Genomic DNA, 12,608 nt, shown 5'->3' on the forward strand with positions numbered 1-12,608 from the left:
GCAACTGTCAGATAGAGTTGCTTTGTTTTTGAAGTGTTTCCCTGATTTCAGAAACCCTAAACACTCATTGTATATAACGAGGAGAACCCACAAAAGTAGAAAAATAAGTTTAAATTCACAACCCCAACTATTATACAATTTTGTAAAGTTTTCTAGTATTCTATACTTTCTCCTCAGCTTGGCTAACTGCTAATCTGTGTCAGGATTCATTGTCTACCAACCCAACTTTATTCCAGTTTATCCTTAATAAGCCCCACCAGGGTACTCATGGATGTGTGCCTACACTCAAGGGACTTGCATGGATCCTAAGCCCTAATAATTATTAGCCTGTTATCAACTCCCTCTTCCTAAGCCCACCTGTATCTAAGCCCCTGCCTTCACAGGAGACCCACGCTTGTCCTCCTGCTCAAAAGCCCTGAAATGATGGTGTAGGGACCATAAATATGGGCTATATTTCTGTTCAGGGCTCAGGAATCTGAATGATAACAAAGAGGCCCCATCCTCCTTCCTCTGCCTCTCAGAGCTGCAAGTGCAACTTTGAGCTCATGTTTTCTGCTCTCCAAGGACCTTCCAAATGAAAGAATAAAGAAGAGAAGAGGAGTAAAATTTGGAGGAGGTAAAGAGGAAACATGCCTGATATTTCTTGAAAGTCACACCATATCTAGTAAAAGACTGAAAACAGAGTGGGTATTCTACGCACGTATTGATTAATTGAGAGGATGGCTGAGACAAAGGAGAACAAAGTCTTAAGTGACTGTATTTACCTGCCTGTCCTGGAATCCCATAAGTTTCAAACCAACCCAAACTATGGAGTTAACTACAGAGCAGAACCTAATTTATACCATCAAAATATATTACTTTCTCCTCCAAATAATTAGATTTAATATGTATAACTCTTTCTATTCCCATCTGGACCCACTGAATCCTAGGACAAGTCTGCAGGGTACTTAGGGTCTCTGCAGGACACTCACCTGACTTGCTGCCACATCGTGTGTGGTCTTCCCTGGGCTCTCTGACCATGTCTGCACCACAACAGGAGCCGCCTTTCTGGAAGGGGCAGAGATGCCTTCCAACTCACACCTGCCTTGTCCCGGTGGCAATGTATTCATTACGCAAAAAGGCAGCATCATGAGGTGTTGAGAGTCACAGATCTGACTTAGAATTCCTCTACTTGAGTCCTAGCTGTATGCCGATTACCTGCGTGACGTCACTGTTGAGCACCCATTTCCCTATTAAAATAAAAGCAAAAATAAAAAGCAACAAATGGTGGTACTTGCCTAAGAGGGCATTTGAAAGTATTGAATGAGAAAATGAAGCTAAATATACTTTGTAAAGACATGGGCAAATCACTCTCACCAGCCTGTAGACAGGAGACGACATCACATAGATCAGTATTTCTTATCTGGATAACAACGGATAAATAAAATAATCTAATCAAAAAGCATCAAATTTGATAATCTAATCAAAAAGTGTGAATCCCTACCATCTGCCAATCTAGGAGGGCTAGTTCAATCAGCTAGGAATCGAGGGGCTAGGAAGTGGTATTCAGGCGTAGTTCATGGTCCAAGGGAAGAGATTTGCGTCTGGGAAGTCTCCAGGGAGCTCCCGCGAACTGGGGTTGAAGCGGACCCATCAACCAGAGCGACGGTGCCCTCTATCGCTCCAGCAGGAGGTGCTTGGCTGAGTTTCAAAAGCTGCCAGCAGAGGGCCTCAGCTTTCCTTAAGGGCAGGTGGCCCAGGCCTCTCTGCCCTGCCATCTCGGTGTATAACAGCCTCTTGCTGGCCTCGGAGGAAGGATCTAAGCGGGGCGTTCTTAGAGGTACCCTTCTTGGAGGGATGAGAGGACAGATACCCAAATGTCCCCAGTGCCCTAGGCCAGGCTCTAGCCCTGCTCCCTATCACCATTCTTGTCCTCTAGAGCCGCGCAGGTGTTCACCACACACTGGAGAGGGGGCCGAGAGAAGACTCACCTGTGACCCATGCCAGACTATCGGTCTGAGCCGATCATGGAGAACTACAGGCAGATGGTGCCCCCTAGTGGACAAACTCCCTCTCCACAAGCACTGAGGAAAGGACACTTGCCGGCGGCCCAGCCTCGCAGCCACCCAGACCACCATCGGGACTGAGGTTCCTTTGAGATGTCTTCTCGTTCACTCCCACCTTGCACCCCAGTTACCTGCTCATCTGGTCCACACCCTCTGGGATAGAGATGTTCCGAGCTCACGGCAGAGTGGAGCAGCAGCCTCTCGGCCTACCGTCTCTGCAGGGCACCCAGGACCGGGGCCTCTCTCCAGGCCCTGCACCGGCCTGCTGGTTCTGGTCCATTTGCCTGGGACCCTAGGCTCCTTGTGTGGCCCTCACTCCTTGTATGACCTTGCTCAGTTTGCAAACCCAGTTCTGAGCCATGGTTTTTTAGTCAATGTTTGGCGAGCCCTCTGCTGTGGCTCCAGACCCTGGTCCTTCCCAGGTCAGGCCCTCTCTGGAGGATTTTACTTCAAAAGAGATCAACTTGAGATTGGGGTGTGAGATGTTTAGGTGGTGGTGAGTGCTGCATATGGGGATCTAATTGGAAAAGTGGGTGTTTATTCTAGGGGTGTGGATGAAGGGGCTACCTATTGAGATATGCATTCTTCCTCCTTTCTGAGCTCCCAGAATTTCTCTAGATTTCTTTCCAGCACTCCTCTGGTATTAAAATGCATTGGCTAGTTATGTAGGCATATTGTGAAGAATCGTGCCGTTCGATCCTCACAGCAAGCTCTGAGCTGGGCGGAGTTACTGTCTGTACTTTATAGGCACAGAAACCAAGTTTCTCCCAAAGCTCCCAAGTGGCAGAGTGGTCTGCAACAGAGCCCTTCGGAGCCTGTGGTCAAATTGCCGTGCTACTCAGGCGGAGTGTTCACCAAAAGGGCAGTGGGAAAGCAGCAGGAAGAGTCTACAGAGGGGCACAGTCGGTTGGCTGTGCGACTCCTGATTTTGGCCCAGGTCATGATCTCATGGTTTGCAAGATGGAGTCCCGGGTCCGGCTCTGCGTTGGCAGCTTGGAGCCTGCTTGGGATTCTCTCTCTGCCTCTCTCTCTTTCTCTTCCTCTCTCTACCCCTTTCCTGCTCCCCCTGGTGCACAGCCTCTTTCTCACACATTCTCTCTCAAAAATAAATAAACTGGGGGAGAAAAAGAGCCCGTTTATAGAAAAGAGGCGACAAGGGAGGATCTGGGGGGAGAGGAAGCAGGCTTAGGGGGGCTGTCGGGGCGGGGGAGGAGGTTGGGTCTGTGGTTGCCAATCCGGGATGGTTTTTATTCATTTGTCCGAGGAGGGTGTCTCACTGTGTCTTTGCTGCAGGTGCAGTACAGGGTTCTGCCCTGGGTCACGTTGGCCACATGCAGCCCCAGCTCCGTGTTATCGACCCGTGTCACCAGGTAATCTGCTCCAGGATGGGATACGAACTCCTTATCCCCGGTATTCCGCAGGGTGGCCAGCAGCTGTAGTTGTCCCTGGAGATCCTGTTGGTACCAGCTCATCCAGGGGTACTGGGAATCCCTCAGGATGCACTGCAGGGTTTTAGCTTGTCCACGAGGTACCAGGACCCACCTGGGCCTTTGCTCCACCAAGCTTGCTGAGGCATCTGAAATACACAGTCAGGCCAGGCTAAAGGTACTGAGGGTAGCGATACCCGCCTCCCCTCCCCCAAATCAGCTGCCGCAAAATCTCAGAGGGGGGCCCATGAGCAATGGCAATTGGAGACGGAAGGGATGCTTCCTCGGGGGTCGGAGGTGGGAGGGTGCTATGGCTGGGAGAATCTTGGAAAGCCTGGGATGAAGGAACAAAACTTTCTGTGCCTACTGGTCCCTCTTTCCCTCCCTCAGCCCATGGAGTGGCTTTCTCGGCCTGGCATCTGACCTGTTGTCACGGTGGCCATGAGCACCCAGCCCCACAGAATGGGAAATGGTACCATTGCCTGGGCCCCACGGGCTTTCTCCAGCTCGGCAGCCGGACGGGCCCAGTCAGGCAGGAGAGCAGGGTCCCGGTCCATAAGGTGGCAATCAGTAGCTGACACTCTGGGCCTGAAACTCAAAAGGGAGTGGCTTCTCCAGGAAACTCAATATTTTGTCTCATTTTCTCACTGCGGTTCAGACCCCACGGTTTCCTGTTTCCTGCACGCCAACAGCCCTCACATGGGCGTGCACACGCTCCCCACATTCACTGAGTGCCTTGGTGAGGGCACTTAGTTTAGTCCTGCACCCTCTCAGAATCTCTGGGATTCTGGGACACAGACGACAGTGGTTCTGAATCTGTGCCTCAAATCTTCCCAAGGGATTAAAACATCTCAATGCAACCAAGCAGGCTGGTGGATTCAGCGAAGACCTCTCTCCCCCAGTGTGCAAGAGGCCACACTGGTCAGTACACAGTGGCCGCTCGTTTCTAATCACACGTGTTCTCCTCTGTAAGGGTAACTGCAAATTAAACATAAGAGGCTTCATTTTCCCTGTTGAAAATAAGGAAAGACACTTAACTCCTGTCCATTCCCTCAGAGCATTTACTTTAGAAAACTTGTAATTTTTTTTTTATTCTCAACATATAAGGATATTTATTATCTGTTAAATTAAAAAATGTTAAACATGCTCAATGTATTTTCTGGCTTAGGATGTAATCACTGATTCATCCACTTGTGTAATGTACATTTATTAAACAAGAATTGAGTTATACAGTCAAATGTTGAACTATTTAGTTGATATAAAATTTAATATCTATTGACTATGTGTGATAGTCACCTGTAGTAATATTTATCTAGTTTTCTAATGATTATAAAAAATAATAGGTATTTAATATTATATATTAAAAGATAGTCCAATGCAACAGATTAGTGTTTTTTTTTTGTTTTTTTTTGTGTGTGTTTTTTTTTTGTTTTTTGTTTTGATGTTTATTTTTTTTTATTTTATTATTTTTTATTTATATATGAAATTTATTGTCAAATTGGTTTCCATACAACACCCAGTGCTCATCCCAAAAGGTGCCCTCCTCAATACCCATCACCCACCCTCTCCTCCCTCCCACCCCCCATCAACCCTCAGTTTGCTCTCAGTTCTCAACAGTCTCTTATGCTTTGGCTCTCTCCCACTCTAACCTCTTTTTTTTTTTTTTTCCTTCCCCTCCCCCATGGGTTCCTGTTAAGTTTCTCAGGATCCACATAAGAGTGAAACCATATGGTATCTGTCTTTCTCTGTATGGCTTATTTCACTTAGCATCACACTCTCCAGTTCCATCCACGTTGCTACAAAAGGCCATATTTCATTTTTTCTCATTGCCACGTAGTATTCCATAGTGTATATAAACCACAATTTCTTTATCCATTCATCAGTTGATGGACATTTAGGCTCTTTCCATAATTTGGCTATTGTTGAGAGTGCTGCTATGAACATTGGGGTACAAGTGCCCCTATGCATCAGTACTCCTGTGTCCCTTGGATAAATTCCTAGCAGTGCTACTGCTGGGTCATAGGGTAGGTCTATTTTTAATTTTCTGAGGAACCTCCACACTGCTTTCCAGAGTGGCTGCACCAATTTGCATTCCCACCAACAGTGCAAGAGGGTTCCCGTTTCTCCACATCCTCTCCAGCATCTATAGTCTCCTGATTTGTTCATTTTGGCCACTCTGACTGGCGTGAGGTGATATCTGAGTGTGGTTTTGATTTGTATTTCCCTGATAAGGAGCGACGCTGAACATCTTTTCATGTGCCTGTTGGCCATCCGGATGTCTTCTTTAGAGAAGTGTCTATTCATGTTTTCTGCCCATTTCTTCACTGGGTTATTTGCTTTTCGGGTGTGGAGTTTGGTGAGCTCTTTATAGATTTTGGATACTAGCCCTTTGTCCGATATGTCATTTGCAAATATCTTTTCCCATTCCATTGGTTGCCTTTTAGTTTTGTTGGTTGTTTCCTTTGCTGTGCAGAAGCTTTTTATCTTCATAAGGTCCCAGTAATTCACTTTTGCTTTTAATTCCCTTGCCTTTGGGGATGTGTCGAGTAAGAGATTGCTACGGCTGAGGTCAGAGAGGTCTTTTCCTGCTTTCTCCTCTAGGGTTTTGATGGTTTCCTGTTTCACATTCAGGTCCTTTGTCCATTTTGAGTTTATTTTTGTGAATGGTGTGAGAAAGTGGTCTAGTTTCAACCTTCTGCATGTTGCTGTCCAGTTCTCCCAGCACCATTTGTTAAAGAGACTGTCTTTTTTCCATTGGATGTTCTTTCCTGCTTTGTCAAAGATGAGTTGGCCATACGTTTGTGGGTCTAGTTCTGGGGTTTCTATTCTATTCCATTGGTCTATGTGTCTGTTTTTGTGCCAATACCATGCTGTCTTGATGATGACAGCTTTGTAGTAGAGGCTAAAGTCTGGGATTGTGATGCCTCCTGCTTTGGTCTTCTTCTTCAAAATTACTTTGGCTATTCGGGGCCTTTTGTGGTTCCATATGAATTTTAGGATTGCTTGTTCTAGTTTCGAGAAGAATGCTGGTGCAATTTTGATTGGGATTGCATTGAATGTGTAGATAGCTTTGGGTAGTATTGACATTTTGACAATATTTATTCTTCCAATCCATGAGCAGGGAATGTCTTTCCATTTCTTTAAATCTTCTTCAATTACCTTCATAAGCTTTCTATAGTTTTCAGCATACAGATCCTTTACATCTTTGGTTATATTTATTCCTAGGTATTTTATGCTTCTTGGTGCAATTGTGAAGGGGATCAGTTTCTTTATTTGTCTTTCTGTTGCTTCATTGTTAGTGTATAAGAATGCAACTGATTTCTTTACATTGATTTTGTATCCTGCAACTTTGCTGAATTCATGTATCAGTTCTAGCAGACTTTTGGTGGAGTCTGTCGGATTTTCCATGTATAATATCATGTCATCTGCAAAAAGCAAAAGCTTGACTTCATCTTTGCCAATTTTGATGCCTTTGATTTCCTTTTGTTGTCTGATTGCTGATGCTAGAACTTCCAGCACTATGTTAAACAACAGCGGTGAGAGTGGGCATCCCTGTCGTGTTCCTGATCTCAGGGAAAAAGCTCTCAGTTTTTCCCCGTTGAGGATGATGTTAGCTGTGGGCTTTTCATAAATGGCTTTTATGATCTTTAAGTATGTTCCTTCTATCCCGACTTTCTCAAGGGTTTTTATTAAGAAAGGGTGCTGGATTTTGTCAAAGGCCTTTTCTGCATCGATTGACAGGATCATATGGTTTTTCTCTTTTTTTTTTGTTAATGTGATGTATCACGTTGATTGATTTGCGAATGTTGAACCAGCCCTGCATCCCAGGAATGAAGCCCACTTGATCATGGTGAATAATTCTTTTTATATGCCATTGAATTCGATTTGCTAGTATCTTATTGAGAATTTTGGCATCCATATTCATCAGGGATATTGGCCTGTAGTTCTCTTTTTTTACTGGGTCTCTGTCTGTTTTGGGAATCAAAGTAATACTGGCTTCATAGAATGAGTCTGGAAGTTTTCCTTCCCTTTCTATTTCTTGGAATAGCTTGACAAGGATAGGTATTATCTCTGCGTTAAACGTCTGGTAGAACTCCCCTGGGAAGCCATCTGGTCCTGGACTCTTATTTGTTGGGAGATTTTTGATAACCTATTCAATTTCTTCGCTGGTTATGGGTCTGTTCAAGCTTTCTATTTCCTCCTGATTGAGTTTTGGAAGAGTGTGGGTGTTCAGGAATTTGTCCATTTCTTCCAGGTTGTCCAATTTGTTGCCATATAATTTTTCATAGTATTCCCTGATAATTGTTTGTATCTCTGAGGGATTGGTTGTAATAATTCCATTTTCATTCATGATTTTATCTATTTGGGTCATCTCCCTTTTCTTTTTGAGAAGCCTGGCTAGAGGTTTGTCAATTTTGTTTATTTTTTCAAAAAACCAACTCTTGGTTTCGTTGATCTGCTCTACAGTTTTTTTAGATTCTATATTGTTTATTTCTGCTCTGATCTTTATTATTTCTCTTCTTCTTCTGGGCTTAGGCTGCCTTTGCTGTTCTGCTTCTATTTCCTTTAGGTGTGCTGTTAGATTTTGTATTTGGGATTTTTCTTGTTTCTTGAGATAGGCCTGGATTGCAATGTATTTTCCTCTCAGGACTGCCTTCGCTGCGTCCCAAAGCGTTTGGGTTGTTGTATTTTCATTTTCGTTTGTTTCCGTATATTTTTTAATTTCTTCTCTAATTGCCTGGTTGACCCACTCGTTCGTTAGTAGGGTGTTCTTTAACCTCCATGCTTTTGGAGGTTTTCCAGACTTTTTTCTGTGGTTGATTTCAAGCTTCATAGCATTGTGGTCTGAAAGTATGCATGGTATGATTTCAATTCTTGTAAACTTATGAAGGGCTCTTTTGTGACCCAGTATATGATCTATCTTGGAGAATGTTCCATGTGCACTCGAGAAGAAAGTATATTCTGTTGCTTTGGGATGCAGAGTTCTAAATAGATCTGTCAAGTCCATCTGATCCAATGTCTCATTCAGGGCCCTTGTTTCTTTATTGACTGTGTGTCTGGATGATCTATCCATTTCTGTAAGTGGGGTGTTAAAGTCCCCTGCAATTACCACATTCTTATCAAAAAGGTTGCTTATGTTTATGAGTAATTGTTTTATATATTTGGGCGCTCCGGTATTCGGCGCATAGACATTTATAATTGTTAGCTCTTCCTGATGGATAGACCCTGTCACTATTATATAATGTCCTTCTTCATCTCTTGTTACAGCCTTTAATTTAAAGTCTAGTTTGTCTGATATAAGTATGGCTACTCCAGCTTTCTTTTGGCTTCCAGTCGCATGATAAATAGTTCTCCATCCCCTCACTCTCAATCTAAAGGTGTCCTCAGGTCTAAAATGAGTCTCTTGTAGACAGCAAATAGATGGGTCTTGTTTTTTTATCCATTCTGATACCCTATGTCTTTTGGTTGGTGGATTTAATCCATTTACATTCAGTGTTATTATAGAAAGATATGGGTTTAGAGTCATTGTGATGTCTGTATGTTTTATGCTTGTAGTGATGTCTCTGGTACTTTGTCTCACAGGGTCCCCCTTAGGATCTCTTGTAGGGCTGGTTTAGTGGTGACAAATTCCTTCAGTTTTTGTTTGTTTGGGAAGACCTTTATCTCTCCTTCTATCCAGACTTGCTGGATAAAGGATTCTTGGCTGCATATTTTTTCTGTCTAGCACACTGAAAATCTCGTGCCAATTCTTTCTGGCCTGCCAAGTTTCAAAAGAGAGATCAGTCATGAGTCTTATAGGTCTCCCTTTATATGTGAGGGCACGTTTACCCCTTGCTGCTTTCAGAATTTTCTCTTTATCCTTGTATTTTGCCAGTTTCACTATGATATGTCGTGCAGAAGATCGATTCAAGTGACGTCTGAAGGGAGTTCTCTGTGCCTCTTGGATTTCAATGCCTTTTTCCTTCCCCAGTTCAGGGAAGTTCTCAGCTATTATTTCTTCAAGTACCCCTTCAGCACCTTTCCCTCTCTCTTCCTCCTCTGGGATACCAATTATGCGTATATTATTTCTTTTTAGTGTATCACTTAGTTCTCTAATTTTCCCCTCATACTCCTGGATTTTTTTATCTCTCTTTTTCTCAGCTTCCTCTTTTTCCATAACTTTATCTTCTAGTTCACCTATTCTCTCCTCTGCCTCTTCAATCCGAGCCGTGGTGGTTTCCATTTTGTTATGCATTTTGTTTAAAGCGTTTTTCAGCTCCTCGTGACTGTTTCTTAGTCCCTTGATCTCTGCAGCAAGAGATTCTCTGCTGTCAGCTATACTGTTTTCAAGCCCAGCGATTAATTTTATGACTATTATTCTAAATTCACTTTCTGTTATATTATTTAAATCCTTTTTGATCAGCTCATTAGCTGTTGTTATTTCCTGGAGATTCTTCTGAGGGGAATTCTTCCGCTTGGTCATTTTGGACAGTCCCTGGCGTGGTGAGGACCTGCAGGGCACTTCCCCTGTGCTGTGGTGTATAACTGGAGTTGGTGGGCGGAGCCGCAGTCAGACCTGATGTCTGCCCCCAGCCCACCGCTGGGGCCACAGTCAGACTGGTGCGTGCCTTCTCTTCCCCTCTCCTAGGGGCGGGATTCACTGTGGGGTGGGGTGGCCTGTCTGGGTACTTGCACACTGCCAGGCTTGTGATGCTGGGGATCTGGCGTCTTAGCTGGGGTAGGTAGGCAAGGTGCACAGGGGCAGGAGGGGCAGGCTTAGCTTGCTTCTCCTTAGGTGATCCACTTCAGGAGGGGCCCTGTGGCAGCAGGAGGGAGTCAGATCCGCTGCCGGAGGTTTGGCTCCGCAGAAGCGCAGAGTTGGGTGTTTGAGCGGAGCGAGCAAGTTCCCTGGCACGAACTGGTTCTCTTTGGGATTTTGGCTGGGGGATGGGCGGGGGAGATGGCACTGGCGAGCGCCTTTGTTCCCCACCAAACTGAGCTCTGTCGTCAGGGGGCTCAGCAGCTTTCCTTCCCTTTGTCCTCCAGCCTTCCCGCTTTCTGAGCAGAGCTGTTAACTTATGACCTCCCAGCCGCTAAGTCGCGCTTGCTGTCGGAACACAGTCCGTCAGGCCCCTCCGCTTTTTGCAAGCCAGACTTGGGGGCTCTGCTTGGCTGCGAGCCGCCCCTCCGCCCCGGCTCCCTCCCGCCAGTCCGTGGAGCGCGCACCGCCTCGCCGCCCTTCCTACCCTCTTCCGTGGGCCTCTCGTCTGCGCTTGGCTCCGGCGACTCCGTTCTGCTAATCCTCTGGTGGTTTTCTGGGTTATTTAGGCAGGTGTAGGTGGAATCTAAGTGATCAGCAGGACGCGCGGTGAGCCCAGCGTCCTCCTACGCCGCCATCTTCCCTCTCTCCAGAAAACTTGTAATTTTAAGTTCTTTCTCTGTTTCTTTGAAATGTGTGTAAATCACCCAGAAATGTTTTTCGCAAGGTCCCGCCATCCTCTCTTTGAAATACAAGTATCAGGATGAGCCTAACTAAATTTAGAGTAGATGCCTCCCGCTAAGTTGCAAAACGATTCCCTGTCCTAAATATATGGCAAGTTACTTTGCCTTGGGGTAAAGCAAATTAGCAAATGCAGATGGACACCCCCAGTCACCAAGTGACTGTAAGATGAACTGTGGGTTAACAAAAGTCCTGTCCCGGTCTCTTATTTGAGGTCTGGCTATAGTTTATCTCGAGAACATTTATGTAATGGGTTGTATCTGATTACCTATATAAAAGGCCGGGATTTCTGTCTGTCTTTGCAACCCCTTAACAAAAGCCTGGGATGTGTATCACATCGGTTTAATGCTTATTCAGTAATGAGACTGCTTTCTTTCTCTCCTACTTTTGGGGAGAGTTTTTTCTGAATCGGGAGGAGCTTTGATTTTCAGTTACATCTTCCTGACAACTCACAGCACCGGCCCTACCTAGCAGGTGGCCTTGGGAGTGTTTCTCCCTCTGTAAGATGGAGATAATTATGAAGGCGACTTTATAGGAGTAAATAGATTAATACATGAAAAATTCTTGGAATAGAGTTTGGCACAGACTGAGCACTTAGAGTTGACTCCTGTCACCGCCATGGTCAACTACCAATTCAATTCCAATTTCACAGAATTAATAGCGTTTACATCTCCTTCTCTCTCAGTCATCAGCTGAGATTAAGATCACAAGATCTTGTGGGGTGCCTGGGTGGCGCAGTCGGTTAAGCGTCCGACTTCAGCCAGGTCACGATCTCGCGGTCCGTGAGTTCGAGCCCCGCGTCAGGCTCTGGGCTGATGGCTCGGAGCCTGGAGCCTGTTTCCGATTCTGTGTCTCCCTCTCTCTCTGCCCCTCGCCCGTTCATGCTCTGTCTCTCTCTGTCCCAAAAATAAATAAACGTTGAAAAAAAATTTTTTTTAAATAAAAAAAAAAGATCACAAGATCTTGTAACTTTTCAACAGTGGTAAGAGGCCTTGTTTTTTCAGAAAGTTTGGAAATCAGCGATCTGGGAAATCAGATGTAAAGGTCCATACCTACCTTCTCTTCCCCCTCAGAATTTTATGGACAAAAGTAAGGGGACACATAGGGATCTAGCAACTGAACTTTACAATTTCAAGACCTGGGACTGCACCATATTCACGTCGGTGTTCCCAATGAGGTGTCTGCGCTGTCACAGACACTTGATGAATGAAGAAGACAGCTGGAGCACGACAGGACCGCAGACCCACCACCTGGGAGAATGCACGTCAGGGAACAGCTGTGCCCTGGTGTCCTGGGGCTTTGCGCCTCCCAGATTCACTAATTTTGTTAATCTGCTCAGGTGTAAATACTTACAACAATATGGTTCCCATGATTCTGGCAAAGGATAACGGTTAGTGATGCCATGTGGTGACAGCATAATACGGTTTATAATTGTTGGCGCGATGACTTCAAAATTGTGTGGTTGTTCATTTAAAAAAAACCCCACATTTTCATTATGTACAATTTTGTGTATAAAACAAGTTCATTAATATTTTATATATCTGACTATTTCAAATTTGCATCATCTAATTGTAAAGAAAATATCAATCGCCCTCCATTCTCAGTAACATGTGCTGGTCTCCTTTTGCCTTTCGCTGTTCTGCCTGTTCCCAACCT

General features: G+C 45.0%; 1 gene segment (V, D, J or C); it reads right to left on the minus strand.

Annotated features, from left to right (window-relative positions):
- Positions 1–1,800: 1,800 nt before the first annotated feature.
- On the minus strand, positions 1,801–4,100 carry LOC121028204 (T-cell receptor beta chain V region E1-like). The segment is given in 2 exon segments: positions 1,801–3,621; positions 3,897–4,100. Coding segments are annotated over 2 exon segments (462 nt in total).
- Positions 4,101–12,608: the final 8,508 nt, after the last annotated feature.

The sequence above is a fragment of the Herpailurus yagouaroundi genome, unplaced genomic scaffold, assembly GCF_014898765.1.
Source record: "Herpailurus yagouaroundi ecotype Mexico unplaced genomic scaffold, PumYag 100, whole genome shotgun sequence".
Classification (NCBI taxonomy): domain Eukaryota; kingdom Metazoa; phylum Chordata; class Mammalia; order Carnivora; family Felidae; genus Herpailurus; species Herpailurus yagouaroundi.